At 39.2% G+C, this 19,864-nt stretch overlaps 1 protein-coding gene across 2 annotated transcripts in view; it reads left to right on the top strand.

Annotated features, from left to right (window-relative positions):
* LOC112569204 overlaps positions 1–19,600 on the top strand; it is a 47,579-nt gene extending 27,979 nt beyond the window's left edge. For both annotated transcript variants that reach the window (XM_025246931.1, XM_025246930.1), the window contains exons 9-16: positions 7,932–8,057; positions 11,049–11,240; positions 11,563–11,653; positions 13,233–13,283; positions 14,205–14,279; positions 14,622–14,669; positions 14,865–14,936; positions 17,587–19,600. In XM_025246931.1, the coding sequence (XP_025102716.1) occupies positions 7,932–8,057; positions 11,049–11,240; positions 11,563–11,653; positions 13,233–13,283; positions 14,205–14,279; positions 14,622–14,669; positions 14,865–14,936; positions 17,587–17,611 (680 nt within the window). In that variant the 3' untranslated portion in view covers positions 17,612–19,600. The remainder of the gene's footprint in view (positions 1–7,931; positions 8,058–11,048; positions 11,241–11,562; positions 11,654–13,232; positions 13,284–14,204; positions 14,280–14,621; positions 14,670–14,864; positions 14,937–17,586) is intronic.
* The last annotated feature ends 264 nt before the right edge of the window (positions 19,601–19,864 follow it).

The raw sequence follows: 19,864 nt of genomic DNA, 5'->3' as shown, positions 1-19,864 counted from the left end.
GGGAACGTAAAGCAATGTAGAGAAGAAAGTGAACAGAACAACTCCCACCTGGTTCCAATATAACTTACAAATAGTTTAACGTTTATGTAACTCATAAAAATACTAACTGTTTGCATCTTATCTAAATATATCGTTACTTTTACAATCTCAAAAAGTGCACATATATAGACCACGGCTTGGCTGCCTTCTGTTATTTTTGATATCATCAAACAAAAGCAAGTGCTTTTTTTGCATAAATACATTTAGCAGCAGTTGCACACATTTTATTTCCTGTTACAACTTTCTGTATCTGCTCTAATTAACTCGTCCACTACCCCGCCTCCCTGATACTCCATCTTAAGTTAATTTATAGACTGTTTGATCCTATGGGCTTTTGATCTTACTATCATACAGCACGATCAAACCTTTTTTTATTCTAGTCACTACTCTAGAGGTAAAACTTCCCTGTGCTGTCGCTGTCTTCACTACCTGCTCGGACCTACCTCAACCAGTTACAAGTTTGTATGTTATCAGACCTGACTGTGAGACGACGCTGTTTAGTCACATAACTGTAATGAAAACTTTATCTAACCATCAAGGATAGACCGTTGGACCACTTCCTCAGGTGCCTGCAGTGCTGCGTTAGCGCAGCTAAGTCTGAAATTAATAACCTAACTTTACCCAAGTTCTTCAGGCCCGATCCAAGTTTAGTACGCAGATTCAGTATCTGGTTGGCCCCGAAAATCTAGAATAATCTCTAACATCCCACTTACATAAACGGCATTCCCCTATGTCGTTTCGATTAAAAACTTAAAAGATCCATTCATCTGAAGCTTATTCTTTCTGAACTATTGTACATCGAATTAGATGCAAGCAAGCGCCTCCTACTATACGAGAGCTTGAAGCCCAGCACCATCACCGTTAGCGCCCGCGTGCCCGTAGGGCCACCCTCCCCACAAAGACCCTGATAAAGAGTCGCTAGCCTGAAGCATCATCGCCTTGGTTTTGAAGATAGGTAAAGCGAAACACACACACAACACCACCGCTGCGTCTCATACTTCTTCGAATTAGAGCTTGAAATATTTTCAGACACTCGGCCATTCTCGAATATACAGAAAAACAGAAAAAGACAGAATACATGTTCCACAGTACCTGCCTGTTAAATTCGACATATGAAGCCGCGCGATGTTTTCCCAGCTTAACCGTGACTAAAACAAAAATGCGGCTTGTTTTTTCAGATTTCCAGATTTTTTATCTTCTACGCACTTGAGCTCACATGCCACAACGCTAACGAGATACTTCCACGAGCTCGTCTTTCACCCGTTGTTACCCACCCTCTGCTCTCCCACCAATTTCAACAATCTATCCAGCCCCTGCATACCCAAATTAGAATCAGATCATATATGCCCGAGACTGCACCACACCCTCATCATCCGCCACGTAACTCAAGCACGCCAAATGATTACGCATACCATTCTTTTTACGTACATATCCATAACTTTAGCGATTCATAAAACCAGTTCGGTTTCTTATTTCGCTGACAAATAGTCATGAGTTCTTTAAAAAAAAACAATTATTAAAGCTGTAGCCTCAATATACCCACCGTTGCGCTCAGATAGACCGTGCCCACAAGCCAGGAAACCCAAATTCTCAGCTTCTAAGGGACAACATCTCTCGGAACAGATGCGACTTTCTACGTATCTGGGACGAGCACTTGTTCAAACAAGCGGACTGCGTGGAGGCGGTATTGATGATATCAAAGCAGCTCGCATCGAACAGGCCCAGGCCTATGTTCCTCAAACAGTCCTAACACGGCCCCATCTGCAGACCCAATAGCATCTATCCTGCCATTAAGGACACCCATCTGTAACCGAAGCCAATGACGAAGGCCGAGTTCGTTACCCCCCACTCCTGTATGGTCTCACTGAAACCTGGAGAGTGAATAACACTATCAATATCAGACAAGGCATCCAACTCCCGAACCTTTACCAACTGATTACACCTCACCTATCATTATGGAAATGGATGTGCCTGAAAAGATTCTCCACACATCATTCTAATAAAAGAACCACCAGTGTGCCACTAGACAAAGACATGCAAAAAGCCGCAAGTGGGCTGGATAGGACACACCTGGCGCAAAACAGCTGACACCAAAACATCGCCAGAGCCGCGCCAACCTTGCACTCCGAACCACACCATCCGTCACACCATTCACGAACTATAAACAAAAAGCTATCTAACAAGTCAAATACTTAGCACTGCGACATAAAGCTGTCCTGATTGTTCCTCGTATTCCTCCACACGCAGTACCCAAATTAGCTGGCTAAGACGGGTGTAGGGTATATAAATTATAGTATATAATATTAATATCTATACATGTTAGGTTAACGGCGTTAGTAATCATTTATGTATAAATTTTCATAATACACATGTATCTGTCCCACCGCATATGTCAGTATTTCAATCGCCTCTACCACCTAACCACGTGGATTACAGCATTTATATAGTGTGGATGCTTTATGACATACTTCGATTTCTATATCGTCTACACAAATACCTCATACCTCTGCATGTAATAACCTTAATCTTGGGGGAACACGGTTTCGTCCTTACTTTATGTATTACTGTTGTATCTTATTGCACAATGTTAAAAGCTATCTCTATGTAAAGGCTTGCAACTGTGAAGGTTAGGACTACACCACCTCCAACTACGCCTTCGTTTCCTAATATACGTCAGCATTAGCTACTTTGGATACGGTAGGGAAGAGTAGCAGCTTGAATGCAGATTTTGTGCTACATGCCAGGATGTTGTTTTCTGGAAAAGCTGTACTTTATTTCGGTTTTTGTTTATTCATGTGGTAGTATTTAGTTTTGGTCATTACTGTAAATAACAAAGAAAGCAATAAAACGAAGACATACATCACTCGACTTCGTCAAATGCACAACATCACACGCAGAGCGACATAGAAATAATAATGTTACTTGGGCGCATAATCGACAGTCTGGCCTTATAGCAATAGAAAAGAGTGTCTAAACTACGATCTCACTTAGTTCGTGCAACTAGCATCAATGAGAAGATGCCACACTATACGATATATTTATCAAAATACATAAGTTTCAAATGATTTTCAATTTCTCTTAGATACACGTAATCTTTTTTGAACTACCTTTTTCAGTTAACGCAATGACCGATGTGTGTTAGTTCTTCTCCGTGAAGTAAAGACCCAGATACAGATCGAGCACATTGACCTTGCTACAGCCTTTCCTGAAGTACATCCATTTAAGTACAGATAGAAACACGCTTAACAGTTTTTTTTCCATGACCCACTGGGCAACTCGATCAAATCAAGGAGTGCGGAGCTTTACTTTTAATGTTTAATCGCAGCTAGATAGATAGGTTTCTTTTAAAAGTTACATCGGACACTATAGTCCAGAATATATCCCTTTCACAATCAACTCTTCGCACTCCTCTACATTCTATCCACCTTTTATTCAATGTCAAGGCAAGCGCTGCAAGTGCTTTTCCATTGACAAAATTTAAGCACATAAAATATAGTTCTTCGCAGTCGCCTATTTAAATGATTTTGTGTTTAACATGCTTTATAGCTTTGACTTCAAAAGAATAACAGACAATTTTTAGTCCATCCTAACCAACCTCATAATCCATTTTTCAATTCTTCATCTTGATTCTTCAACATCAATCATTCACTATTAATTGAACACACGTGACAATAGGTTCCGAACTTTAAAAAATCGGGTTCTGTCGTTACATCAAAATTACACCATTCAATATTTTTTGCTTGTATATTAATTAGTAAACAATGCATGTGGGATCGCTAAGTCCCATAAGTGCTAGTTCACATTACAGTAACCAACCCCCATCTGTCTCTTGTGGCTAATCTGGATAAAACCAGAAAAGACCAAAATATCAGCTAGTTACTATTCTTCAGATGCCATATCCAATCAAAGAAGAACTATGCTCAAAATAAATAAGAAAACACAACTATGACACAATTGAAATAAAAGAACCTACTAAAAACAACGAATGGCTTGTCTGTCTTAGAGCCACAACAAAATAATGCAAACAAATACGGAAATGATTAAATAGTTATCTGCATGGAAATCATACCTCGCGCATCTTGTCCTTCATGTCAGACTATCCGGTCCGGATCAGTCACGTTCCCATGCCGGCCTCCGGGCGTAGGGGACCTTCCGGCCAGCAGCAACAGACAGAATTTTCAAGCCCGCTCTGTCTCGCAGCACAGCCATGAAGCAGCGTCCTGCGTATCTATCGCGCTTCGGCCTCAATACTCTTTTGATGTTGGTCGAACCCGCCCCAGCTCTTATCCTTCGGATCTTGACGCATCGATCAACGGCTCCCTTTCGAGGTTCTTGTACAGATCTCCCTTCGGAACGCGGTGTTTCGTTGGCGGTGACCGTGACGCCGAGCAAGGCGAGCTTGCGCCGTTCTTCACTGTTGCAGACCAGTTGGCTCATCCGTGGCCTACAGGAGGTCACGGTGCTCCGTAACGTCTATTCGTTCGGTCTTGATGTCTCCGCGGTATCGAGAATCGCGTGACCCTAGCTTCATCTTTCAAGCGATTCGCTCTAAAATGAGAGCCTGGAGCTTCTTTGTCCGCTTGGCGCAAGCAGCCGTTCCAACGTCTCTGACAGCCGGTAACAAGAGTAGGATGTTGACACTACGAGGTGACTTGTACAGCCTGTGCTTTGATACTGCGAAGCTGGATTGAGTTTTGCTTGGCCAGATCCTATCCAGAACCTGAGACATCTTGCGGATTTGCCTAACTCAACCTAGCAGGTAGCAGGAAATCTTCGCTGCTACAGCAACGCCATCTCCTAGTTCAGTAGGTGGCAACCAAAATTACCTTGACAGATGTTGAATCCTCTCAGTTTCTGCCGTCTCCAGCATGCAATGACGTATCAGCTCTAGATAAAAAATGTAAAAAATTTCTTTAAACTAAAGCATTTTTGTTCCTATCTATCATGTTCTTGCAGCGTTTACATGCTGAGTGTTATTGTTTTAAGTCTTATAACATCCCCATTTTTAAATTACGGTAACATCTCTCTCATTAGTAGATTTATATCCAGAACACAATATCCCAGCAACCATTAATGTGTGCTCAGTTCTAGTTTAAATATTCCATTTTCTTGTGTTGTGAAAAATTCAATGTCTAATAGACTTAACATAGAGGTAACCTCTTCTTCGCGTAGACCAGAGACAGTGGTCACCCGGATTAAAACGTGGTTAATAAAAGCTTGCGACAAACAGTCTATTTCCTTATTGGTAGTTGTGGTGAGTACACTCGTCCGTTCTAAGCGATAGTTTATATCATAATTGTCCAAGTCTCTGCAAGAATAAACCGTGAGAATTAATGTCTTGGATAAACTACAACGAGAATGTTTCTTTTGAAAAGATTCAAAACAAAGAAAGCTTCTGGCAGCCCACTAACGCTCAATGCTTCTGGCTACGCATATAAACAGTCAACAATCTGCCCAAGCTTCAGACACCTGTTGAAAATTGTCAAGGTAAGGTTGGGGTCGCGAGAGGAAACTCTTAACTAAAAGTTATCTACACATTTCTCTTCACGCAGTATCCGATGTTACAGTTTTACGAACACGAGTCTTATACCAAATATCTTGACCTACAGGCACACAGGTTGAACCAACCAAGACACTCTGGTTGTCTCAATTGTACGCTCCTTTTGAAAAGCTTCATCATGTGTTATGTGTTATTCAGGTGCCGCATATCAAGGCCAGAGGAAAGTCAAAACACACTATAAACCAATAACAACCCTCACATAGGAGAATAGGCCATGACAACGTCACATATATTCTCGGGTTCAAGAAGGGGCTACGGTGAAGTATAGATAAGGTTTGTGGGCAATTCACTTCCCACGTATTCTCTATTTGCTTTGGTAGATTGATTACCTGATTAGGATGTGTACATGGCAATTACCAGTACAGTATGTTATCACTGAATACTCAATTATTTTATTAGGAACACGCAGACGATTCCTAATTCATGCATGTAAGTTGGATATCAGTGAACGGATACATATCCAACTGAAAATCGTCTCACATATCCGCTAACTGATCAGTAGGTGAGATCTTATCACTTTCATACGACACCATCGCCATTTCTTCTCATCTGACTTAACAGGGACCCCACCATGGCATTCGTCCATCGCTAACTTAAATACCTCGTCAACACTTCTTTGACAAGATTTACATTCGAAAAATACTGTTGCCAGTCTTCAGTGACACAGGAAAGTTAATTATTCTTACGTATCGTAGCTTCATCCAAACATGTCATGATACTCGTGATCAGAATAGGACTCGAATGCCGTTATAGTCATTTCCTTTTTCTTTTTATTCGACGAACATACATGGCTCAAGAATCTCTTTTGTACCTCGGTGTTAACACGACACTCTCTTTTTTTCTCGGATATAATGAACAGTAATCCTAAACTGTACACTACAAGCTACAAAATTACAATTAAATACAACTGACGAGTCCAATCAAAAATCCAGGTTCTGTCATCCGCCTATCTGATAAGCTGTAGATAGCGAGCTTGACAACAATCGACGGTCACAATGAAAACATAGAATGTTTTCGATAGTCCTACGCACACTCTCACCCCAACGGACCCAGCCTGGATGCAATTCATACAAAAAGCTAACCTACATGAATGGTGACAATCTTTCACTTTAATAGATAGCGCTAGGAGATGTTATTCAACATCCACTACGACCTTATCTGAATCTGGAAACCGAAAAAAGGCGATGGTTGTGTTTATACACGTAAGTCACTAATACGCCCTCCTGTTCTGCCTATCGCTCGTCGAACATAGCACCTCGACCGCTTCAATGGGGCAGACTATTACCCTCCCAAGTTAAATGTTACCACCATGGACCCCTATTAATACTATTTTACATTCTGTCAATACCACTGTTTTTTCTATTAAATATGAAACTGTTCCAGATCGTGTGCCCAGTGTAGACTTGCTGCTACTTCTGGAAGGATGCAAAAATTGGCTCTGTACAAAAATCTATCAGGAACTACAGTAGAAATACAAGTAAAGTCCCCTGCCTTTTATACCAGTCAAGTCAACGTTAACTGTCAGGCTATTCCACAATGTGACAGAAGAGTTAATAAGCAGGAAGTTTATAAAAGTTAGATATGGTTAGGTCACTGGAAGGATTCACAATTCGTTTAAAAAATTATCGGACTCTATGATATGCGGCAAATCCTGTAATGAACTGGACTATGAAAGCTAACTAGGTACGGAGAGACCGTTCGCTTGGAACAGTCTTTTTCAAGAGCTTCCGCTAGTAAAAACAAAAAAAAAAGAATACAAGACTTTCCGTCAAACTATTAAGTATATGTTAAGCCTAAATAATTTTTGTACCACAGCATTAGGCCTAGTAGCCTCTTCTAACTCGATCTAAAAAATGCTGTGCATTTTATGAAAAATGCTGTGTTAGATGATTGGCCGGCAGAGACTCGGCAAATGGAAAAACACTACTTGTTAAACACGAGAGGATGAGAAAGTCAACAGACTCTAATGTTAAAGGAAAGTTAAGTGGGCGAGTGGAGAAAGGTGAACGGAACTATAAACATTCTCTTATAGAGAAAATGCGAAGCTGGCATAAATTTCTTGACTCGGCCCATATCACGTTTTTCTAATGTTAATCATTAAAAAAAAAATTCTAAACACGCAACACTATACAAAGTAATTCCTACTAACACTGTATGTTAGCTCTTATGGAACATTTTTGTAACATCCTCCATTACAAATACAGCAATATGATTTATAGTTTTGTTGTCAAAGTTGCATTTGTAATAAATATTCTTAATTAATAAGTGTGGATATTGCTCAAATATGTGTGCTAACTAAAAATGATTGTTCATTACACACGCAATTTTACAGAGAAGACATGTGATATCCGTCCATTGCAAACAACTGAAAATGAACTGACCTGTCATTTCCCCGAGGATGTTGGAGAGTCAAGGAAAGATTTTAATGTGTATCATTTAGACGACCATGATAATCTAGGTGAGTGCAATGTGACAGTAACACACTACTACTACTACTACTACTACTACTACTACTACTAATAATAATAATAACTTTTTTTTATCTGATTGCTGAATCTTTTATTACATGTTTTGAGGTTAAGTGTAGTCGGTAAACAAGGCTATAATATCACAGAGACGCTGAATGGAATGCACCGGGAAAACTCATAAATATACCTACATTTCATGAGAAAGAGATGAAGATATAGAGACAAATTTATAGATAAATTAAAAAAAAAATGCATAACTGCCAAGAACTAGCTGGTTCAAGGCTAGAAGAACATGGCCGAGACCCGGTAGGTAATTATAGGTGGGCCTTTCTGTCCATTTTAACGACTTGACAGGTCACCTTGATTGATGGAGGCGATTAAGGCCCAGGGTCAGGGGGGGGGGGGGTAGGATGTAGCAGTTGAGGGGTATAGCGCGGTGGGCAGTAGTTTCCTGTGTTAGATCAATAGCGTCAGGGCCGGGTAGATTTGGTGCAGAGGGTCACGTGTTTAGATGAGTATACAGTCTAGGATAGAAGTTTAGTCGTGGCCTTTTCCCTCGTGTTCCAGCAGAGACGTCGTTCTCTGAGTGATTTTTAGTCGCAACTAGCAGGTCTGAGAAAGGGAAGCCCGTTCCGTTTAGAACGCATCACAACCTGCTGGTACTTGCGGTCTGGTTGTGTAGAGGAGAGTGTGGTACAAGTAAGAAGTTGGTTCTCCCAAGCGACAAACAAAAGAGTTAACTGTGTTCAGGCAACAAGAAGAGCGAGGCAGCGGCTGGTAGACCCCACCGTACCACCGGTTCTGTTGTGGTCGTCTTCAGAGGACAACTGACAAATCATCGCTGCTGCTTGAAATCGTCGCTGCCGTCCATTGCCGGGGGCAACTGTTGTGGAGCAGCGGCAGGAAAACCTTCGAGGAGTCACCAGCAGTGGTGCTTGTGGGGTTGTGGTGTTTGTTGTCAGTTTCGCTTAGTAGGCGGCGCACCCGCCGCTCATCTCCAAGTAACCTAGTTTTAGTGGTCCTCCCAGTTCACGCGCAAAGGAACAGCCCAGGGACCTACAAGATTCAGAGACCGTGAACTGTAGGTCAGGAGAGGAGAAAGTGTACCGGGCTGGGAGGAGAGTGTGTTTTTCGCTTTGTTTCAATTTCACTGACCTGCTGTTAGGTCCTTTACTGGTACTTCATAGTGTGTTTATAGCATTCAACTCATTTCTTCTAAATTTTTGTGATTATAATTTGTTTGTTGTGTAACCGTGTTGTCGGCTGTATTTGCACACGCGGGTGAGTGTGATTACTAGTGTGTACGCTTGTGGAAGTGCGAAAAAGCGGGTGAGTGGATGTGAGAGGGGGACGTCGGGTGAAGCTAGCCAGTAGAGGTGTCCCCTTTCCCCTCGGGCGAGTTAGGCCCATCCTTCTCTCCTCCTCATTCGTCATAATTACTGTAAAAGGGACGAAAAATTAATTAGTAAATGATTTACTGCACTAAACAGAGTCGGCTCAAACACAAATTACTAGGATTTTATGCCTGGTGCATAACGTTCTGCTTTGCTTGAATTAGGCAGTAATTATAGGCCATTCTATCAAATAGCTGACTAACCTAACCATCTAGGTAAATGACTAAAGGCCTTTAATACTGCTACAACAATATAGGATTATTTTATTTCGTTTTTCACGGTACCCCATACCATGACCATAAGAGTTTTGCTACCCACTTTTACTCTCAGCCCTCACATTCAAGCACTGATATACCTTAGAGACCAACAGCTGTGCTCGTGTAGCAACTTCTCAACGGCTTTTGCTGCGGCCACACACTTTATGCTTTGGCCAGAGCGTTACGATCACATTTGACATTAGTCCACCGGTCTGTCGCTATCGCATCTCTCATTTCCGACTGCTCACTGGCCTGGTGTTCACTGATATAAGTGAGCTTTGCAACTAAAAGTGTACTACAATCTTCATGGGTTCTTACTTGTGGATATCGATAGTTTACTTATGGAGAAAATTGTCCGAAGTTGGTTAGGAAACTGAATGGTTTCATTCACGAGCCAGTGTAAAATTATGTAACCGGCCGGCACACCCTTTTTTAAGTTTCATTACACACGTGTGATTCGGAATACGGGAAAAGCGTGAAATCTACCATTTAAATGAGATACATCTGAACTAGAAAGTAATAAATTAGAAAGTCAAATCATTTCGATTATTTAATTTTTCTTGAGTCTGTATCACATGGCGAAAACATTAAATTAGTATCAATTGGGTACGAAAAATGAGAAATGTAAAAGAAAAAAAGCTTTATGCCGATTGCAGTATTGAATTTCTCTTTTCATAGTGTCTGGTAACAATTGATAAAGACAATAAAAACATGTGCCAAACAGCTCTTTGCCAGTATATCTGCCCAGTCTAAAGAGTTGTGTTCGCTTCTGTTCAACTAAATCAATGACGATCACGTAGATCGAACTTTCATTAGCGAAAATTATCAGAAGGGGACAACTCTGATGCAATGATTTCATGAAACTCCGATGAAATGATTTTGGTAGGCCATACAGGTCTTACGTGCAAACACCTTAAAGAACGTAGTCTTCGGGATTGTTGAAGAGGCCTAGCAGATGTGTTCCTTGTCATCAATGCATCCTCTCTAACACAAACGTCTACACTGGTCAACATACATAATCCCGACTAACAAAATAGCTCGGTGAAAAACGGGGGTACACTGATCTAAGGAGAAGTCCGAAAAAGAAGTGATAGTCAGCTAGCTGAGCCCTAATGAAGAGTTTTTAATGGGAGGTCTCAGGCTAGGGTAGCTTTGCTTCGCTTTTCCTATATGAAATTTTAGAGCCTTTTAGTTGAAGGAAGGGACTTACGTTGAAGGTGTGAAATACGACTAAGGTGGTACTGTTATCCGGCAAGTCTGGAAGAAATATTGTTTACTAGAATTATGCTCTTGTACTTTTTGTTTTTATTTCGTATATTTTTTGTTTTAGAGCCTGTTGTTCGCTGTATGTGGTACGACGGATCTCTGCAATGTCTACCCAAAGATGGTTACGGTGCAAGTCAGACAGCATCTGAAAAGTTTGTGGTCACGATCCATAGAAAGCCTGCGTCCGGAAGTTATTTGTGCGAAATAAGTGGATCTCCCCCAGACGAAGCATCGCTGTGTAGCTTAACGCAGAAAGGTCACGAAGTTTCTTTACGACAATCTGTACAATTTTTTTCTCCATTTAGGTTCCTTCTTTACTCTTTCTATTGCTTTTTAACGGTCTCTATAAAGTCACCATGTCTCTCTGTGCCTGTTTCACTATTATTTCTTTTTTTTTTAAAATTAAAATTAGACGGTTCTTATTTCTCACCATCAATCTTTCTCTCCATTTTCCTCTTTTGCTCTCGTTTCCATTTGCTTGAGTCATGTAACTCAATTGTATTCTGAAGCATTTCTTTATATTGCTCTATTGATGATGCAATTTCAACTGAACTCTTGTGTCCATTTTCTCGTGTCAGGAAAAGAGGCGTGCCCCACAACGGGTAAAATTTTTGCTATTATCCTTGGAGTCTTTCTTGGTATTGTGATTGTTTGTTGGATAGTCACATGGTAAGTTATCGTCTTTTGACTCTTCTCATATAACGGGCAGATGCATTTTAAAATGTCAAGTCTCAACAAGCGCTAGACGCTTCGTTCGACCTTTAGTTTGCATTATTCTAAACTACTGTGCTTTTTCTCTTTTAATATTGTTCGTTCACAGTTTATAATATGTTTTAAAAAATTGGCACATAGTTTATATATATATATGTCTGTGTTGTTATGCCTTTTGCTTGGGAAGTAAATCTTTGTAGACGTATGCATCTCTGTAGGCATGTTTGTGTGCACTGGAACATTTATTTAATGCTGGTATTTCTTAAGTGAGGATATCGTTTACTTTGTGTATGTGCTATTATGGCGCAGGCCTGCTACTGCCTTGTAGTATTTTTTATAATTACTGAAAGACCTTCTTGTGCAAATACAAAACTTATTGCCTATCATAAGTCATTAAGGCAAATCATTAAGCTGAGATCAGGTAAGTACACTGGCAGTTAATGTGTTATTTGAAGAGCAGAAAGTCACCGGTTAAAGGTCTTCTTTAATCTAGAGGCTGGAAAACTCCCCTACCCTACTCACATCGCCTAGCAGCTCTGTCCATCTCAACCACCAAAATTCTCATCTGCTCATTAGTTCTGTCTAAACTAGACTACGGCAACTCCCTTCTTACTGGCTGTCCACAGTATCTCATTGAAAAGCTTCAGAAAGTCTAGAGCTCAGCTGCTTGTCTCGTTTTCCTTACTCGCTAATGTAAACATGTCACACTACTTCGTGACTCTCTTCATTTGCTACCAGCTAAAGCTAAAAAAAGACTACACGGTCCAAACTCTATGCTATGTTTTCTTTGAAGGCTCACCCCCTACTACTTTACTGAAATCTTGTCTGTCCACACTCCTACCCGAAACTCTCCCTCCTCATCAGATTCTCGTACTCTATCCTCCCTCCCACAAAGACAGTCACATACGGACAGCGGATGTCCTCCCTCTGTGCTGCTCAGCACTGGAACTTTCTTCCACATCACATTCGCCACTCGGACTACAAGGCTACATTCACACGCTCTGTGAAAACATATCTGTTCACAAAGTACTTACCCCGAATTACTATTCTTAACTCCCTGGTAATACTGTAATGCTAACCATCATGTACGGCTGAAACTGTTTACGGTATCCTTCATACCTTCATCCATTGCCTTGCGTACTGTATCTGTACGTATCTCACCGTCCAGTATCCATCATTGGTGATCTGCAGAGAGAGCGATCTAGCTTGGTCGTGTTGGTGCGCATTACAAATACCCATTATTATTGTTATTAGTAGTAGAAGTAGTGGTGGAAGTAGTAGTATGCTGTTGTTGTTCCCAGCAAAGATATGCCAACATAGTTGGTAAAAATGTACAATGATATCGCTAATGCCTGTTTCAATTAAATTATATTGCACTTTGAATTCACCACCTCGTACTATACTCGTACTATACTCTTAAATGTAGATTTTGTTTACTTTAAAAGCATATACAAGATAGCTGAAAGAAAGGCGAAGAATCTGTGTTTGAGAGAGAGACATAAATGAGATTTTTTTTGTATTTTTCACTTTTTTGCAGTTGTATAAAACAAAAGCGGTGCACTTGTCAACGGAAAAAGAAAAAAAACAGGTCAGTGATTTCTGCTGATTCCATTTATTGATATGCGATACAAGTTTATTGTTGCAAAGAATAATAAATTAAACAGACATGACATACATTCAAAGCCGCACATATGAAGTATTTTTTAGCTTTGGAAAACAACTATATTTGTAACACTATGGTGTATGCCGTTTTGTGAAGGGGCGCATGCAAATAGCTTGAGTAATATTTTAAAACTTGAGTGGATTTGCATGTTTGGTTCGGTTCAGATGTTAAAAGAGATAGCAGTTATTAGCAATGGAAAACTCCAAGTTTTGTGTTTTTCACATTAGATGATGTAAAAATGAATCATAAATAGAAGGATGAAATAAACAAAAACAGATAAGGAAAAATAAACTCTGTGTAAGAATATTTTTTTAAATATTAAACAATTTAAGGGATAGGGAACAAATTAATTGTGATTGATTAACCTCCCATTAAAGCTTTTGTTAGTGTTTGATTTTAATGTGATTCTAGTCTTCAGTCGACTCCAGTACGATTTAAGAGCCTCCAATAGAGAAGTTGCATTTTGTTTGATAGCAGCAAATAATCCATAAGCTTGTCTTTTCTTTCGTGTAGGGCGCATGCAAAGAGCAAGAGTTTTATTTTCAGACGTAAATTGAAAGGTTATCTGTCTCTGCACGCTCGGTTTGGTTAAGATATTTATGTACCTTTTTTTTTCAATGGAACCTGACATGTTGTAGTCATGTACAGCTTGTTATCTTTATGTCTTCTACTGAGTTAAAATGACTTTTTATTAGTAATTCGACTAGTCTTTTTTAATAATGTAATTGTGAAAGAATAATACACATAAACCTACAGATCGTACGCAGTATTTTCAAAATACTGTGAACATAAACAGTAACTTGCATCTGAGCAATCCATTGACATTGTGATATTTGTCTTGCACAGACGCATGGAAACCGAAGAGGGTCTTCAACCTTCCGATGAGCAAGGAACAGAAACCATAGCTTTAAACGAGTTGGGGTATTGTTGCTTGCTTTTCTATTTATATGACAGGTCACTCCTAAAAAGATTAAATTCAGAAAAGATAGTAAAGCATAATGATAGAATGATAGATTAATATTTCCATACTTTCAATCATGTCAGCCTTAAACTCCCGTCACAATAAAAGTAGTCCCAAGAAAATATGTAGTCATACTCAGTGATTAGACCCACGCTGTTTGGACTTGTATTCAATTTGTCTTTAAACTGTGTCTACATTTGAAACCTTTATAGCTGACCCTAAAGCTAAAACAAATATCTTTTCAATCAAGCGTGTTATTCCACACAACCATTATTTTATATTGTGATATTTGTCTTTCACAGTGGCAAAGTAACCGAAGAAGGAGCTCGAAGGAATCGTAGTCATCTACAGTTTGTTATCTTTATGTCTTCTTATGACTTAAAATGACTTTTTATTAGTGATTCGACTAGTCTTTTTTAATAATGTAATTCTGAAAGAATAATACACATAAGCCTACAGATCATATGCAGTATTTTGAAAACTGAACATAAACAGTAACTTGAATCTGAGTAATCCATTGACATTGCGATATTTGTCTTCCACAGTGGCATGGGAACCGAAGAGGGAGCTCCATGGATTCGACCTACGAATAGGCCCAGACCAGAAGAACGGCCGAGGTATTGTTGTTTGCTTTTCTATTTATATGACAGCTAGTTACTCCACAAAAGACTAAATTCATTAAAGATAGTAAAGCATAATGATAGAATGATAGATTAATATTTCCAGACCTTCAATCGTGTCAGCCATAAACTCCCATCCCAATAAAGGTAGTCCCAAGAAAATATGTAGTCATACTCAGTGATTCGACCCACGCTGTTTGGACCTTTTTTTCTCAATTTCTCTTTAAACTGTGTTTATTTACATTTGAAGCCTTTAAATCCGACCCTAAAGCTAAAACAAATATCTTTTCAATCAAGCGTGTTATTCCACTCATCCATTATTTTATGCATTCAGTTCATGTTTGTCATGGTGTTGTCTGTTTGTTGACTGTGATGTTTTTGGTATAATTGATTGTTGGTTCGTTTATAGCCTTTCATATTCAGCGCATGGATGTAGGATGTAGTGAGGTATACGCTTGACATTATTATTGTTATTGCTACTATTAACATGTTTTCCCCATGACAGTTCATGGGTGGCAGATTAGTTTTGGCACTGTTTGCTGTTTTTTCCTTTGTACAAGTGATTGCGTCTATTCTTTGGACCACTCTTTGGGCTCCTGGATTCTGTAGTACAAAGCAGTAAAAGATTTTGGTGTTTTTTCACCATCGAGATAGCAGATCAGTTGTAACATTTTCAAGACAAGGTAACTTTAGTTCCTTCCCACTGCCTAAGCTCTCCCGTAGGACTGGCAGTACTATAATGAAGTGTCTGCCGTCAGCTGGATGTTGTGTAGGTCATTGTAATATTCAGTCTATCGGTTTAATACAGCTGCTCGTTCTTTGAAAAGATGGGCATCACTGTCTTTGATGACTAAAGTCTTGCAACAAACGCTTTACAGACGACAGATATGTTAACAGGTCCTAACAAAAACCTCCATGATCTTAACGACTGACCAACAGTTCAAACACAGGAATTAGAAACCAGCACTGATAAGAGAAAAATTATGATCACGTTATGGCAACGACAAGGCAGAAATATGCATGAACTGGGTACGGATTGAAAAGGTAAGCAGCTTTAAGTACTCGAGAGCTACCTTTTCAAGGACTGCAGCTCCACGACAGATATCCGCATCAGGACTGCAGCAGCAGCTAGAATTGAGAGGATCTGGCACAGCCATAACATCAGGTTTACAACAAAGTTCAATCTGTACAAAACCCATGGCATACCGATCCTGCTTTACAGATGTGAAACGCGACTGCTTGCGAATATGTAGGGAATACAGGCATTGGAGAACATGTGCCTGAGGCAATAGTCTGGTTTGTTCATGTGACCCGGAACAACACCTTCTCGACAACTGTCCTTCAAGGCACCTTAGAGGGTCGTCGAGGCCATGGTGACCAGAAGAAAAACTGGTTTACGAATGCCAAAGACTGGACTAGTCGTCCTGTGAAGGACTTGCTCTCTGTCGCTCCAAACAGGTATGAGTGGCGGGCTTTGTCAGCTGCCGCGTCTAATTATGTGCTTCCCCGTCGACAGGTAGCAGCCACGGGACTAATTACTGATGACTAACTCCTTAACTGCTTATATTCCCTTTCTGAATGTCGCTATCTACAACATTGTATCTAAAAGCTGCTTGGGCTGTTTACAATTAGGGTGCATTTCGTAGGAACTTCATTTATGAAACTTTCAAGCTGAGCATAGAACTGCAGCTGTTACACTTTAATTGATGGCTTACCTTGATCGAGAACAAATATGCTGTGAGCCCTAGGTTGTTGTTTCTTTGAGTAAAAATCTTCACCCAGTCACATTGTGTAAACAGCTCGTTTTGCTGTAGGGGTTTACTCCCTTAGTTTTTATCCTTTTCATGACTACAACGCAATGTCACTGACTGTTATGGAAGACTAGTGAAACATTCAAGGAAAAATTAAGGAATAAAAATTCTTTGAGATAATTAAACTTACTACTTCATAATCGAGGCTTTGTCGTGATCGACGTCTAATCATCACAGGACGCAGCTAACACGGAGAAGTTTATGCTGGTATAAAAATACGGGAACGGGTCGGCAACGTGAAAACTCCTCATAACATACCGAACTAACATTATTTGAATAATATATAAGGTTCTAGATAACAATTGAACTATTCCTGAAACAAAACAGAAAATACCAACAATAAAGAATCTTAGGGATATACCTACTGCCCTATCATCAAGGTTAAAAGTATAAAGATGTAGAGTGTATCGATATACCTGTTTCACATCCCCCGTTCTGTGAAAGTATGAAAGTAACTACTTGCGGATTGGTTTAGGTGCAAAATGTAACAATTTTTATAGTTTTGGGTTACACTTTTCGTTTTATCCCAGTACCCATTTCTTAGTACACAGACAAGCAATTAATCAATGGTAGTAAGATAAGTGAAGCACAAAGTGAAGTACTGTTTTCAAAAATAATGCATAACTGTTTGTATGTCAGGACTTCTGTCTCCATGTCTCTCTGCTTCATTTCAGTTATGTGAAAAATGAAGTTCTAACTTCAATTACTTTAATTCACAAAACGAAAACGAAAGCAAGCTGATTTGAGCTTTGAATCCATATAATAAAATTAAGAAAACCCCAATAATGTTTTTTTCGATCAGTAACAAGTAGCGCATATCCATTTGTTGTTTTCAGACACGATGAACAAAACGACGAATAAATATGAAAGGTGTTCAAGTTGACTCAACATTTATGGCAGCAGATAAGGAAGTAGCCACGGGGTTTGTTGCGACGAATTGCCAAGAATTTTAAAAAGAGACATAAAGCTTTTGATGCAGTGCATGTTTGAATAGATAGAAAACTGAAGTGGATATATTATGCTTGATGAATAATATCTGATTTGATGTAGAGGCTGGAAAGGAACTGTTTATTCCAATATATTATGATATATTATCTACTTTTTATATTCTTTCTTTTCTTAAATCTATAAGTGCTAAAACTATGACGCATTGTCTATTTGCACTAGCTACCTAAATGTGATTCTCTTGATTTTTTTCTAATCTTTAGAAAAGGTCATGATTCATTTTCTCTTAGGGGAGAAAAATCAGAATCAAGAAATCAAGCGTATTCTGATGTGTGATATCTTCTCCTTTCTATCAACATTGAGACTTGAACAGCTAATAAGAATTGAGCAAAATGACAGCAAAGTACTGATTCTTTTAATGGGTTATCCAACATTTAGAAACATTAAAAAAAAGTTTAAAGCACAATATGCCAATACTACTACTTAAAGACCCCATAAACTTGTTATAGGACGTGATTGACGCAAGTAACAATTGTGCAACAGGTTCTACCAAAAGCCTCTGATGATTTTATATATGAAAAAATATGCATGTAAACGCATAAAGGACAATAAGAGTATAGCTAGAGATAGAAGGGTGGGTCACGCGGGGTCAGAAACCTTTGATTGCTCACAGAGATCTTCCATTCAATGTAAATACCCATCACTAATAATGAAAAAAGCATATGAACCATATGTTACTAGTCAAAAATCCCTGTAAAATTGAAGAACCCTAATTTTTTTACCTGTTTTAATTTCCACCTCACCTTTGTTTTATAGTTAAGTAGTGATTTACTTTCATTTCCTTAGATCATGATTTTTGATACAGCAAAGCTTAAAGAAAAGAGAACGTGGCTGCACACAAAGTGGTGGTGAGTAGAGAAATCAAGCATGTATTACAGGTCACATGGCTTCAAGCCAGATGGACATATTTATGAAAACGTGGGAAAGTATTAAATATGTGCTTAATGTCTTAAATGAATCTGACTTGATTGTCTATGATACACTGAAGATTGTATCTAGTAACCCTTTGTAAACTGCACTCGGCATGCCCTTAGGGAACGTAGCTAATGGAGGTATTGTAGACAGTTGGACAGGGGTTGAAACTGTTGATTGTCTCGTCGTAGCACAAATGCACACGACTATGGTCACGCGGGTTCTTTCAAACAAAACACAGAAACCTGATATAAAAATGCAGCTTTAATGTACACGACACAAAAATAATCCTTCAATCCACTTTTAAATATCAGTGCAGTCCTATATAATGCATTAAGTGCATTAAGCGCTTTCATGTCATTTTGAAAAACGCGTTAAAAAGATTTCCTGCAAGTGCAATACTGAGAGAATAACATTTTCCCCGAAAATCATACCTCTTAAAAAGAAAGTTAGTAAGTAGTCGTAGTAAGTAGTTTGTTAAGATTGTACATTCATGACTGTTCTTCGTTGTTTATCTGTAACTTTTTTTCGTTCTAATATGATTTTTGCTATTTTATTATGTGCATTTAAGCTTTGCTATCCACTGCCAGATTTAATGGCTTCATGCTTTTGGACAGTTACTACTTTACGCAGTTACTTTATTTCTTGTTTAAAGAAATAGTAAGACAGTGTCGATTATTACATCGCACAAGACAAGCAGCAAAGTTGAAGGAAATAATTGACAACTGCCAGCACACGCTGAACAAGCTAAATCCTATAGCCATGCCCTGAGCTTAAAACTTTCATATTTCTACTTTTATATGCTTATTTAGCTCTGTATGTATTTAGCAGGTATATATCTAAGCTATAAATAATATCTTAATATACTTTTGCATTTGTAAAATGTTGGTGTTTCTGTTGCTAGAACTGTCAGTAGTCGTATCACTGTAATGATCAAATAAAAGTTTTCTTAACTTTAAATATTTTCACTTACTATTGTTGTGCAACTGTGACGTCACACACACAAAAATAAGAGTTTCCAAGTAGGATAGAGATTGTAAGGAGGAGGGTTGGGCGTGGGGCTAGCAACCCCACCCTGTAAAACAACCCCAGCTACAGAAACCTCAAATACTGCACAATCACAATGAGAGCCTGGACGGGAAGATCCCTCTTTGGAAGGGCTTATGACGCCTGCTGGTGAAAGCCCTCGGGAAGCCA

This window comes from Pomacea canaliculata, linkage group LG7 (assembly GCF_003073045.1).
Source record: "Pomacea canaliculata isolate SZHN2017 linkage group LG7, ASM307304v1, whole genome shotgun sequence".
In the NCBI taxonomy this organism is placed as follows: Eukaryota; Metazoa; Mollusca; class Gastropoda; order Architaenioglossa; family Ampullariidae; genus Pomacea; species Pomacea canaliculata.
Note: the sequence above shows the minus strand (reverse complement) of the source record. Positions and strands in the feature narration are given on the sequence as shown.